Source organism: Abramis brama, assembly GCF_963993115.1.
Source record: "Abramis brama genome assembly, chromosome: 22".
In the NCBI taxonomy this organism is placed as follows: Eukaryota; Metazoa; Chordata; class Actinopteri; order Cypriniformes; family Leuciscidae; genus Abramis; species Abramis brama.
In genome coordinates, this window is record NC_139984.1 from 20,046,284 (window position 1) to 20,060,111 (window position 13,828).

At 37.5% G+C, this 13,828-nt stretch overlaps 2 protein-coding genes across 2 annotated transcripts; both read left to right on the forward strand.

The window, feature by feature from the left end:
• Positions 1-493: 493 nt before the first annotated feature.
• hnf4a (hepatocyte nuclear factor 4, alpha) lies at positions 494-7,615 on the forward strand. Its single transcript, XM_084099942.1, has 10 exons — positions 494-717; positions 2,248-2,422; positions 2,527-2,621; positions 3,106-3,212; positions 3,985-4,140; positions 4,579-4,666; positions 4,759-4,911; positions 5,010-5,246; positions 5,574-5,696; positions 6,053-7,615. Exons 1-10 carry the CDS (start codon positions 603-605, stop codon positions 6,193-6,195), a joined length of 1,392 nt encoding a protein of 463 aa, XP_083956068.1. The 5' UTR covers positions 494-602; the 3' UTR covers positions 6,196-7,615.
• Positions 7,616-8,201: 586 nt separating this feature from the next.
• Positions 8,202-13,345, forward strand: ttpal (tocopherol (alpha) transfer protein-like). The gene is made up of 5 exons (XM_084098560.1): positions 8,202-8,323; positions 9,095-9,539; positions 11,529-11,722; positions 11,804-11,914; positions 12,004-13,345. The coding sequence occupies exons 1-5, from the start codon at positions 8,270-8,272 to the stop codon at positions 12,280-12,282; spliced, it is 1,083 nt and encodes a 360-aa protein (XP_083954686.1). The 5' UTR covers positions 8,202-8,269; the 3' UTR covers positions 12,283-13,345.
• Positions 13,346-13,828: the final 483 nt, after the last annotated feature.

The following is a 13,828-nucleotide window of genomic DNA, read 5'->3' on the forward strand; positions in this document are numbered from 1 at the left end:
CGCAGTACCAAATGCTAGTTTGCATAGCTTGATGCAACTGGAACTGAGTTGTGCATCACGTGCACATTTAGAATGTTCAACAGAACAATGAGCTCTTTTACATAAAGGCCACAATTTTTACTCGAGTGCGAGTTATAGCTGTTGTTTATTGTGCTAGAATTAACAGAGATTTAGCAAACACGTAATTTGCTCGTTGAAATGTGGACCATTACTCTCAATCTTATTCGTGAGTGATCTTTCTGTACTGTCTAAAATGTGTCAAGAACTATAGAAAGTAAAGTGCTGAAACTGGTTATTTTAATGAATTTGAGACAACTGAGACAAAACCCCCTGTTTGTCTCCGTCTCTGAAAAAAAACAACAACTCTGATTTAGCACTTCAATCATTAACACAAGGGCCATCCCACTACAGAGCGGGGCCGTGCTCTGGGAGGAGGCCCGGACTGTCAATCACAGCAAGCCTCATCTTTGCCCTTGAGGACATGGCCCCTGTCACTCAGAGGTGTCTACCCCTCCGAGAGGAGAGGAGGGGCTTGGCCTATGAGGGGGTGTCCAAATGCTGTAGAGAGGACAAGTCTTTCCCCCAGCATCAGGTAGTTGAGAATGCGTTTGTCCAAACCACTAGTAGACATGGAGATGGCAGACTATAGCGAGGCCTTGGATCCAGCCTACACCACCCTGGAGTTTGAGAACATGCAAGTGCTTGCGATGAGCACAGGTGAGTCATCTGCTCAGACCCTGCAGTGAACTTTGAGACCTTTAGTGACTTAGACTACTTTATAGTATATGGTCAAGCGTGGGAGGCAGATGTTTAACAGGGTTGATAGGGTTATAGTTAAGTGCCAATTGGCAAGTTCGTAACCTCTTGCACAGAACACCCAATACTGATTATAAAAGTCCATTCGAAATGCATTTTTCAGGAGAAGATAAGAAGCACAACATGCTCTGTCCTGCAGACATGGTACTCTATAAGGAGAAGAGGTTCATTCATCTCCTCTTGCTTGTTCTCATACAGTTGGCTTGGGATAAAATGACTTGTTTGGATAGTATTTCAAGAAGAAGTTTGACACCAGGATGAATGATTACTGAGCAAAGGGGGTGTCATGTAAATGTTTTGCAGCGAAGTCTCCCATGTCTAGGTTTTGTGCAACAAATTGATATTCAACCACTGTCAACATGACCTGACAAAGTAATCTAATATCTATGGTAAAGTTATATCTAAAGTTTTAATGAAGTAGTGAGAGTCTAATTTATAAAATGTTTACATTTTGAGTATGTTTATATTTTCTGTTACATTGGCATTCATTGTTGAGGTTATTTATTCAATAGAGTATCTAAAATGATTTTAATTATTATTAAAATGTTTTTTAAAATAATGAAATATAGCCATTTTTTCATCACACTTTTTTTAAGCAGTTCACAAATTGTTTTCCATTTAGATAATCATCACATAATCACACACTGATGAGTCATTTAACCACATTTTGCCTTTGATCACTGTTGGGGTTTTAATGTAATTATCTCTGATTACCTCTAACCTAAAAATGAACACTTAACAACTCACACATCTTTCCTTTGAAATCATGAATGTTTCAATGATTTCTATCTTCACATCAATCATTTTCATCATAATCATTTTTTAAGCTATATTTTTGGCCTTTTATAGGACAGTGTAAATGAGACAAGAAGTAATGGGGAGAAGAGAGAGGGGAACAGATATATATATATATATATATATATATATATATATATATATATATATATATGTTTTCTAGAATTTCTGTTCAATTAACATTTTCTGTTGAATTTGTTTAGTAGGTCATCAAGAACACTAATTACAGTTTATATAATATAACATGATCTTGTTGTAGCTTTTGTACAGGTTTAGTCCTCATTACTTCTGGATTACTTAGCAAACAGTCCTTTCCAGCACATGTTCTTGATTGATTCTTGATGATTCACTGCCAATAGGTTTAGCTGTAAAAATGTCTTTTTGGGAGTGTTTTTCACCCCATGACCTTTTCCCTATTTACTTTAACTTTGATTGGTCTGGAATCAGGATTCTGACTGGTTCAATCTGCAACCCAGATATTTAAGCCTCATTCAGAAAAATATATATTTCATATATTTTATTTATTTTGAGTCTCGTGTTTTCAGCAGCTCTGCTTTCTCACACTGTTTCTGTTGCATGATTTGAAAAAAAAAAGCATACTTGTGACACTAAATTCAATATCCCCCATGATTTCAGACTCCTCACCAGCTGAGAGTGCCAGCATGAATGCTGCCAACCACTTAGGGGTGGGCACCCTATGTGCCATCTGTGGGGACCGGGCCACAGGAAAGCACTATGGAGCCTCCAGCTGTGACGGATGCAAGGGTTTTTTCAGACGCAGTGTACGCAAAAACCACATGTACTCTTGCAGGTTAGAAAAAAACAACCTCCTTGGCTAAATTTTGCATACTTAATTTGCAGAATTCTGCAAGTTTCCATACAATGTGTCAAATGACTTTTTATGCTTCTGTACAGGTTCAACAGACAGTGCATAGTGGACAAAGACAAGAGAAATCAGTGCCGGTACTGCAGACTAAAGAAATGTTTTCGAGCTGGGATGAAGAAGGAAGGTACTTGCTCATGCTGTGAGATTACATTCACATAATGCTACCAAAGAAATAAAAAAATAAAAAAACAGAGATTAAATGCTCCTGCCCTGTTTGGAAGGTTAGGGAATGAGGTGGCGCAAATGGGAGATGTTGCAACAGCAGGGAGAGAGTTAGCGAGAGACATTTTGTTAATGTTCACTCAAAAATGCACTGAGGTCTATGTCTGGTTTATGCTGAACAAACAGTTTAGAGCCATCATAACCGCACACTGATAAAAAAGCGCAACCTTGAGGACTCCCCCCTCTCACAAAGTCAGCTAATATCCCTCATCTCTGCTATCTCGATTGGTTGTCGGAACTGGGTGGCATTCACTGCAACTGATAACCAAAGAGTATGTTTCAGCTGTTTTTGTCTGTATAACATCCATATTGGTAAAATAAACCTTCTCTGTGTTTTTTTTTAATGAATGCAACTTTAATTTGCTGATTGAAAGTGTTCCTTTCAGCTGTGCAGAATGAAAGAGACAGGATTAGCACCAGAAGATCCAGCTATGAAGACAGCAGCTTACCCTCCATAAACGCACTCATTCAAGCCGATGTCCTTTCTAGACAGGTACGTAGTGTTAGTCACATTGAAATACTCTATTAGCAAATGTTGAGAAATATTAAAGGTTAATTGTGTAAAATATGTTCTCCCTTGTGTAAAATATGCCCCCCCCCCCCCCCCCCCCAAAAAAAAAATCACATTCCAAAGGGTAAAATATGAGAACCTGCAACTAAAAAAACAACCAGCAGCAACAGTGTAAAAGTGGCCCAATTTCGTGGGAAAACCACGCATTCGGCAACACTGACTGTGGGGCACAAAATTGCTCGGTAACACTTTAGTTTACAGTGTCCTTGTTACATATGTTACATGTAGTTATTATAGTAATAACAGTAAATTATGCATAATTACATGCAACTAACCCTAAACCAAACACTAACCCTGTAGTAAGTACATGTAGGTAATTAATATTACTCAGTACTTAAATATATAATTACACTGTAACAATGACACCTTAAAATAAAGTGTTACCCATTGCTCTGTTTGTTTGAGCATCCCAATCAGAACCGCATAGCAACTGGCTCAACCAATGGTATAAGTTTGGGGACTATCTGACCAATAGTAGACCAGGGGATTGTTTAGGAAACCTGTTCAGAAACAGTCAATATTTCTGCAGTTCAACTGGGTGTTGCTATTATATTGTATTTATAATGAGATTTATAGTTATAACATAATTATACATATAAATGATTACTATATGTAGTTTTGTATTTTATAAATAATAATTATAATAATAAATAATAATAATTATATAAATTAATAATTAAAAACTATTATGTAGATCTCATCACCAGGTCCTATCATGAACGGTGACATCAGAACGAAGAAGGTAGCCACTATAACTGATGTGTGCGAGTCAATGAAACAGCAGCTGCTGGTGCTGGTGGAATGGGCCAAATACATCCCTGCATTCTGTGACCTCCCCCTGGATGATCAGGTAGGATAGACACCTCTCATTTATCTAAAAAATATGCTCCCACAATATATATTTCATGGATAATGGTGTGAATAGATTCAAATTTTTTGTCTTAGTTGGAAAAAAAGTTCAGAGATCTTTAGTGTTGGTGGTTAATGTATTCAGATGGCTCAGGTTAGAATATGATGAGCTGGTTTGAAAGTTACATCTCTTCTTGAGACATTTAGAATCATTAACATGGTGAGCACTGAGGCATGGTAAATGATCAGTGTTTTAGCTATGGGTGAGACCGTCTCAAACTGCATCTTCTCACACAAACATGCACGTGAAAACACACATGTATTTATGGTCACGAAGACCTTATTTTGCCCCCAGATGCGTTAAATCTCAAGTGAAAATAATGTCATTATGGTCATAAAAAGGACTCTAACCAAACAAATGCATGTTCATTTGTCTCAGGTGGCTTTACTGCGAGCTCACGCTGGTGAGCATCTCTTACTAGGAGCTGCCAAACGCTCCATGCTGTATAAGGATATTTTACTATTAGGTAAGTAAAAAAGCAAAACACATTGATAGTGTGGATATGACAGTCTTCTGGAGAGCAGAATTTTACCTCACAATTTTCCTTGTTTCTCGCAGGTAATGATTATATAGTTCCTCGAAACTGCCCCGAATTGGAGGTGAGCCGTGTGGCTATAAGGATCCTTGACGAATTAGTCCTTCCCTTCCAAGATCTCCAGATCGATGACAATGAATATGCCTGCTTGAAGGCCATTGTATTTTTTGATCCAGGTATAAAACAAATTGTCCTAAAAAGAGACAAAGCACAACAGATTGTCAAGTGAGTTTTCAAACACATCTAATGTGATGGTCTCTCTCTAATCATGTAGATGCCAAAGGTTTAAGCGACCCAAGCAAGATCAAACGTATGCGATATCAAGTTCAAGTTAGTTTGGAGGACTACATCAATGATCGTCAGTATGACTCACGGGGACGGTTCGGCGAGCTGCTTCTCCTGTTGCCGACGCTACAGAGTATCACCTGGCAAATGATCGAGCAAATCCAGTTTGTTAAATTGTTTGGGATGGCGAAGATAGACAACCTACTACAAGAGATGCTTCTAGGAGGTAACTGATTTCTGTTAATGAAAAGAAAGAAGTTGTAGAAGTGAAAATTCATGGTTATCAGACAACTGTGGCACTGCACTTTTGTTCTGTAAATGACCTTTAACTTTGAATAGCTTTCAAAACCTGCAATATCTGGGATGCATCATGAAACATCTGGGAACAACAAGAACAGCTTGTTATAATCTTGAAAACCGAGATAAAAAAGGCAGCATATACATACTGGATTCTTAACATGTAGATCCTTTTGACTGAAAAAAACAGTTCTTTGATTCAGACTTGAAAATTATCTTCCCAATCCGAGATTTAATGACCCTCTTTTCCTGTCAGGTTCAGCTAATGAAGCTCCTCATTCCCATCACTCTTTACACCCACATCTGGTCCAGGAGCACCTCAGTAGCAATGTCATAGTTACCACCAACATGGCCACTTCGATTCACAATGGCCAGATGTGTAAGTAACTGTATCTTCTTGAAGTGAATTAATGAACATTTGTTATGAATAAAGATCTAACAGAGAATACAGGTCCTTAAAATGTGAGAATCAGGTATGGACAAACAGGCTTGTTGGAGTAATCCCTGCCAGAATCGTAGAAACTAATCTGGCTTATTTTGTCAAAGAAGGCTACTGTAATTCTTTCCAACCCTAATGCCTTCAGAAATTTCATAAGCGTGCTTATTTCGTGTCAACCAGTGGTTTCTTTTTTTCACATGTTATCATGCTGTGCAAATTATGTCTATTTAAGGTTCCATAATACCCCCCATGCGGACCCCTGAGCTAATGTATCCTCTTGCTCTTTTTCCAAACAGCCACTCCGGAAACTCCAATTCCATCTCCCCCCACAGCCTCAGGTTCTGATCTCTACAAAATGGCACCCGGGGTTATAGCCACAGTTCCCAAGCAGCCAAGCTCTATCCCTCAATCTACCATCACTAAACAAGAGGCCATCTGAGTGCTCTAGAGAAACAAAGCTTTTTAAAAAAACAAAAAAAAACATGGTACTTTTAATAGGCTGTGCTAAGCGTGACAATTCATTCTCATAAACATTTGGACACAGTAAAACTGATTTATATTCACAAGCTGTTAAATTTAAAGTTTTTAGTGAAGACACTGAAATGTTTCAGATTTTCCCATTTTAAGAACTTTAAACCAAAATAATTGAGTTTGACGGTGTGCAACAATCACACTTTAAATGTATGTGTTAATCCCAACTCATCTGTTTGCTGTATGTATGTTTAAAACAAACTAGTGGTGCATATTTATACAACCCAAGGGGTCACAACAGCATTCAAAAAGTCAGAAAGGACCATATAATACAAAGGCTATGCAAGTTTTCTTCTCCTTTCAATGAATTTGAGTTCCATAAATGTTACAGCAGGCCTAAATGTGATCAGTTTGTTTTATTGTACAGTATTTTAACATCTTGCTACAAATGACTGGCTCTTATAGTACTTTTACAGTAGCCTGATAGAATACATAACATATTGTGCCTTGGAAATATTGTTATTTACCAAAATGCTGGTAATTATTTTATGTATGCTAAGAGTATGTGCATTTCATATTTTTTCTGTATGTGCCATACTTAAATTGTAAATATAATGATTTCCTTTTTTCATAAATGGATTTAGTCTATTCTAAGTCATAAATTTAGGATTTAAAAAAAACAAAAACATTTTTGTCTCCTGAACAACCCCTTAACTGTGACTAGTTAGTGATGTGTATGTACTGTATGCATACAGTACATTTCAGGAGAAAATGTCACACTCATTTGTTGTTTTAAAAATTGGTCATTTACTACCAATTTACAATTACTGCCTTCAGTGAGAAGGGTAATTACAAACTTTAATGTGAACAGATAATAAATGTCAAGGCTATATTTTTACATAAAAGTGTGCTTGCTGTCTTTTTGAATCTTATCTTTAGGTCACAGAAGCTGTTATAATAACGTACATGGATAAACAGCATATACCATAATTTCAGAGGGTGGTCTGAACAAACATTTCAATAAGCTTTTTTATTTGCAAGACATATTTTGATAGCCTTCTGGAAAAAAAGCTTAAACCATTCTAAAATGGTTTGCTTGCCAGGATTTATAGACCAGCAAAATCAGTAGACTGGTTTAAGATTTTTTTTCAGCAGGCAGTTGAATTGTGATCATGCATGTCCATCTCTTTCCAAATGACAAACCCTATTTAATAGCAAAAGATTTCCAGAGGAACTTTTAAGGCTCATAATCATCTCCAGCTGTAAAACCTGCTTCAAAACAAGATGATAAAAGTGAGTGTACGTGGCAGAGCATGGTCAAGGATTTTTAGTGCTGGGGGTGTGTGCTGCTCAACACTGATAAAAGACAATAAAACAATTCATAAAGCAGACGCCTTTACTGATAATTTCTCTTAAGAAATCTCTGTCAGGGTAAGATACAACCAGATTACTGAATGAACCACGTTAATCACATCTATAATTCAATAAACCTGGTATCAAGTAGCCTAGTGTTTAAGATATAATTCAAAAATCTTTCGTAACTGTTTCAAACACTTAGGCTACTAAAATGTGACAGATTGTAACAAAATGTAGCTTACTGTATATGAAAGATAAAAGTAGATGTTTTATAACAAAGAGCAAGTCATAATTGCAATTATGCCACCGAGCTAGGAAAGTGTGAATTATTTTAGCTTTTTGCAAAAAATCCCCTTCTGTATTGGGTTTGAAAAACGGGCCCGAACCCCGAAAAACTCGCTCTGTCTGCTGTCATTGGCCAAAAAAATCCATAGTCCCGCCCCCAATCTCACGCCATTGGGTGAGACGGTGTAGTGATGTCTGGATCCTCAAACAAGAACAAACCGAGCTATGCTTTGATAGCGATAGAGTCACATTGTTTACATGTTAGGTTGACTCAGACTGCTGATTTCTTACCTATAATCTGCATATTAAGCTGAGATATCTAAATGTTTTACATCGAATAAATGACACACTTCGGCTTTAATGGGGAAGGGCGTCGTGCATCACATGATAGAGCGTGACCAATGGTAGAACGGCTTCTTCCTCTACACGGAACTGAATGCGGATTTATTTGGCAGGTTGGTAATGTTCACTGTTTTGATTTCTGTTCTGTTTGTGAAGAGCATCACCGTTTCTACGTTTAAAAAGCTGAAACTATCACGTCAAATTTCCCCATTCAGAATTTTAAAGTATTATTCCTGGCTTTCATATATATATAATTGCAGTGCTTCATGAGCGTTAGAAAGAATCTCATTGTGTTTAGCTTTGGGTCTGACATCAGTTATTATTATTTTTTTATTTTTTCTTGTGCATATGATAGTACAGTTATGTTTAAGCATATAAATCCAACTACAGCTGTTTCTCATAAAAGGACTTGCTATGTCCTATGTATAGGAAATAATACCATGATTACTTTTTTAATGGTCACCCAAAAAAGAAAGATTGATCTTTACACTAGATGTATATATTATATTATATTGAAATATAATAGGGAATAGAAAATAGTTCTTAAATAGCTTTACATCTAATGCAGGTTCCAAAAATATTGTACATTTTCTATTGTTTTGGTATTGTCCAATTTTGACATTGTTTAAATTGAGCTAAAATTGTGAAAATGCATAAAAAATATTCCAGTGTACCCACAGTAAACTTATAAGTTTCAAATTCAATGCAGTACAAATATAGAATACATTTGGTGAAGGATAAGATAAACATCCGCCTCATACAAACCTGAATTTGCACTACTTCTGAATAATGACCCATATATAGTGCTTGATTGTATTTTCTAAATGAAAACTTATCCATAAACTGCTCTATGTCTGTCATTTACATGTTTCCATATTTAATAGTCCATGGCAGACCAAAATGGTCACATTGATCTTGGCCCTCCAAGGGAAACGGTGGCAGGTGTAGGCTTCCCAGCTCCTCCTCCACCCATCTACGCCTGCACCCTTACTCCTGAGCTGGTGGCCAAGGCTCGGGAAGAGCTACAGGAGAAGCCTGAATGGAGGCTCCGGGATGTCCAGGCATTGCGAGATATGATACTAAAAGACCACCCTAATCTGAGGACACGGTTAGACGATGCATTTCTGCTGCGCTTCCTCAGGGCCAGAAAGTTTGATTATGACCGGGCCCTTCAGCTTCTCATGAATTATCATGCCAACCGGAAAGCCTGGCCTGAGGTGTTTCAGGACCTGAAGCCCTCTACAGTCAAGCACGTCCTAGATCTGGGTTTTCTCACTGTCCTTCCCAGACCAGACCCTCATGGACGCTACATACTGTGTTTACGGCCAGGTAATAATTGAACTGATGAAGCTTCTGCTTATACAGCCGTGGCACATAATAAGTATTATGTGACAAAGTTTGTGTTTGCTGCTTCAGTATTTGTTTGTTGATTCTTTTTTCACATGTTTCTGTGGTATACTGGAAAACAATTATAAGTATTTCATGAGTTTTAAAGACTTTTATTGGCAAAAACATTCAATATATGCAAAGAGTCAATATTTACAGTGTTGACCCTTCTTCATAATCTCTGCAATTTGCTGGATATCAGCTTCTGGTCCAAATCCTAACTGATGGCGATCCATTCTTGCATTATTAGTGCTCGGAGTTGATCCAATTTGTGGACTTCTGCTTGTCCACTTGCCTTTTGAGGATTGACCACAGGTTCTCTATGGGATTAAGATCCAGGGAGTTGCCTGGCCACGGATGCAAAATTTCAGTGCAATGCAATGATTTTCAAGTCACTTCATTATTACTCTTGCCTCATGACATGGTGCTCCATCATGCTGGAAAATGCACAGATCATCACCAAATTGCTCCTGGATCACTGGGAGAAGTTGCTCTTGCAGTAAGTTTTTATACCAGTCTATATTCATGGCAGTGTTTTGGGGCAGAATTGTGAGAAAGCCCTCTCCCTTCTTTGAAAAGATACCCCACTCATGGATGGTCTCAGGATGCTTCACTGTTGGCATGACACAGAACTCATGGTAGCGTTCACCTTTTCTTCTCCGGACAATCGATTTTCCAGATGTCCCAAATAGACAGAAGGGGGCTTCATCAGAGAGGATAACTTTGCACCAGTCTTCTTCTGTCCAATCCTTATTCTTCCTCTAGAATTTCAGTCTGTCCTTGATCTTTTTCATGGAGAGAAGTGGCTTCTTTGCTGCCCTTCTTGACACCAGGCTGTCCAAAAGTCTTCGCCTCACTGTGTTTGCAGATTCACTCCCACCACCTGCTGCCAATATTGAGCAGCTCAATACTAATGGTAACATGATTCCGTAGCTGATTCCTCAGTAAGAGACAGTCCTGGCGCTTGTTGGGACACTCTGGGATGCCCTGAAGCCGCCTTCAGTGCAGTTAAACCTTTCTCCTTGAAGTTCTTGATGATCCGGTAAATGGTTCTTTCAGGTGCAATATTCTTTGCAGCAATTTCCTTGCATGTGAGGCCATTTTGATGCAAAGTGATGATGGCTGCGCATCAGTCTGCTCTTAAATCCAATTAGAATGACACTGAATTGTACTCATTCACACTTTCCCATATGCTGATGATATGATTAGTGAAATGATGTTAGCTGGTCATTTTGTGCCAGGGCCAAAAAAACTGAAATTTGGGTTTCTTTTTGGCCAAAGAAGCTTTTTGCAGTTTATAATGCCTCTGATCACTCTGCTCAATAATCTAGAAACAATGTGAATCAACACCACACAACAACTGAGGCAGCAAACTTTGCTAAACACAAAATTTATGTAAAAATTCAATGCTTTTGGCCATGGCTGTAGTTTTAACAATATAGACAATATATAAGACAATTCTTATTTTTATAGAATATTGCAATGTTTATTATACTTTGTCTTGACTACATAAGTTCTGTGGCCGATACAAAATTCACAATCTGTTTTTAAATATTTTGTCATTTGCAAATAGTTTAGATGGACATTAAGCTTTAATTTTGTTCACACCTTGCATTAATACTGTGTCCTATGTTTTATTTTAAATGTTAAGGGATGTTTAATTTTGGTCTTTTCTCTCATTCCCTCTCTGATTTGTGCACCAGTGCTAGATCACAACAATCAATTGATCCAATCAGAAGAACAATATCAAGTCCTGCCCTACTTTTTTTTCTTGTTCGAGAAGCCGTTTGTCTAGGATATTTGTTACAATAGAGAGGAAAAGGCTATTACAATTTTCCTTTAATGCTGACTTTGATAAATATGTTGCTGTTAGCAAAAAAAAAAAAAAAAAAAAGCCTTTCACTTTCACTTTTTTGTCTTTCACTTTCCTAGGTAAATGGAAGCCTAATGATTACCCATTTGTGGACAACATTCGAGCTATTTATTTGACATTAGAGAAGCTGATTCAGCCTGAGGAAACCCAAGTGAATGGTATTGTTATCCTGGTGGATTATGGGGGAGTTGGCCTCTCTCAAGCCTCTAATCCAGGTCCACTTTTGGCAAAGAAAGTTGTTGGTATCCTTCAAGTAAGACATTGCAAAAGTGATTAATTACGATGAAGTCATTGATTTCGGCATGAGCACCGATCGGCTGCTTTTGTGTTTCAGGATGGCTTCCCAATCAGAATAAAGGCTGTAAACATTATAAATGAGCCACGTATCTTCAAGGGTATTTTTGCGATAATTAAGCCATTCCTGAAAGAGAAAATGGCAGAGAGGGTAAGTAACTAGCTACTTATCCTGGTATTTACACACATACATGTCTAGCATAATAATACTAGAAACAAGGGCCTCTCTTTCTCCAACAGTATGTCCTGCATGGCTCAGACTTGGCCTCTCTCCATCGAGTCATTCCTCAATCTGTGCTGCCTCAGGAATATGGAGGAGTGGCTGGAAGACTTGACATGTCTGCCTGGTCCAGAATGCTGCTGGAGGCTGAGGAAGAGTTTGTGGTGGAGTTCTGTCAGCCGGATCCTCTGGAGGGAGTCATTCTGCCAGACTCCATGCTGTTTGAGGGAGAGCAAGCTGGCGCACATGGAGAGGACACCTTCAGACATCTGCGTTCCCAGCTTTATTATTGTTACTGACCTCCTGGCAACGTGCAACTGGTTCTTTTGAAACATTTGTTTAGCTATGACCAACTACGTATTCACAGTGTGATGAGGTCACCGCATCAGTCTGACTGTTTAAAAGATCTGGTACAGACAGCCACTTAGATGCTGGATATACACTCATTGCTTTGGCTTAACCTGGTAACCCTGCATTTTAAAAACTTGATTCAAACATCCAAACAATATCCTTTTGAGAAGGAACCCTAGGTTTCAATATATAATCAGTCTCTGTATATGTTTTCAGTTATACAGTGAGCATTGAAATGTCTAAAATAGTTGTTTTCAGCGCTATATCATTTCATGTTACATCTCAAATTTTATATTACATCTCAAATAATGCTTGCCTTAATTTACAGTGAAGGGAATATTATTTATATTTATTTAGATTATTTAGTACATAAGATTAGTACTAGAAATATTAGAAATAATCGCCCATGTCAATTAAATACAATGCAAAAACAATGTGCAATGTGCAAATTTAAAAACCTCTGTACAGAGAATTATTTTATCCTATACTACAGAGAAAAAAATAATTATCATGTTTCTTTTTGATTTGTGGATTCATTGAACAGCTCTAAATTTGTTTCTTTTACTTTTCGCAAGTGTGCATCACTGAATTTACTGAATTGACTTTCTGTACAAAATACCTTTGTCCATATAAGTTACATGATAAGCTTTATTAGTAAGACATCAGATAGTTGTATGTTTACAATATATTAAGCTGATGTGAGGTTGCTCAGTGTACTTCTTTACATCCTGACTACATAACATTTTTAAAGTTGAGTGGCCAATATAAAATTCACAATGTATGGTTGTATATTGTTATTTGCCAAAATAGTTTAAATGGACATAATCTTTAATGTTGTGTACCTTGTATGGATATCTGAATAGAAAATGTAATTTATTTTTTTGTCTTACTGAGCACATTAATGCCTAAGTTTCAAGCCGTTTGATGCCAGTATTGTAGCCATATCTTATTATCTAAACACTTTATTATTTATGTTTGTGGAAACAGCCAATAAACATGATAATTTTCGGAGTTAAGAGTTCATTCTGTTTTCGGTTGACTGGCGAAGTGCTGTGTAGCATGGAGTTTGACAGAAGATGGAGCTATACACCATTTGACAGAAACTTTTCCCACAGGCACACTTCCCTTTTTCCCCAATAGCTGGCGAGTAGAATTTGTCTTCAGATGCCCAGTAATAATATAAAACCATAATTAGAGTTATTACAGTAAAAACACCCTACGATAACATATTCTTAAAAGTATATAGCTTTCAGAAGACATTAGCTTAATTTGTTTATTTTGCTGACAGTGGTGGCTATACGTTACCACAGATTGTAATAGAACAATCACTGTGGTATGGTATTTTGGCGAAACTGTGGTTACCATGGTAATTTTGTAAGGGTATTCAACACTCGTAGTCACCTGCTCCAAGAAACTCGTAGAAACTTGCTCCTTTTCATAAATCTCTCCAAACATTTTCAAAATGCAAATTATTGAAAGTCACTGTTCAGCGCA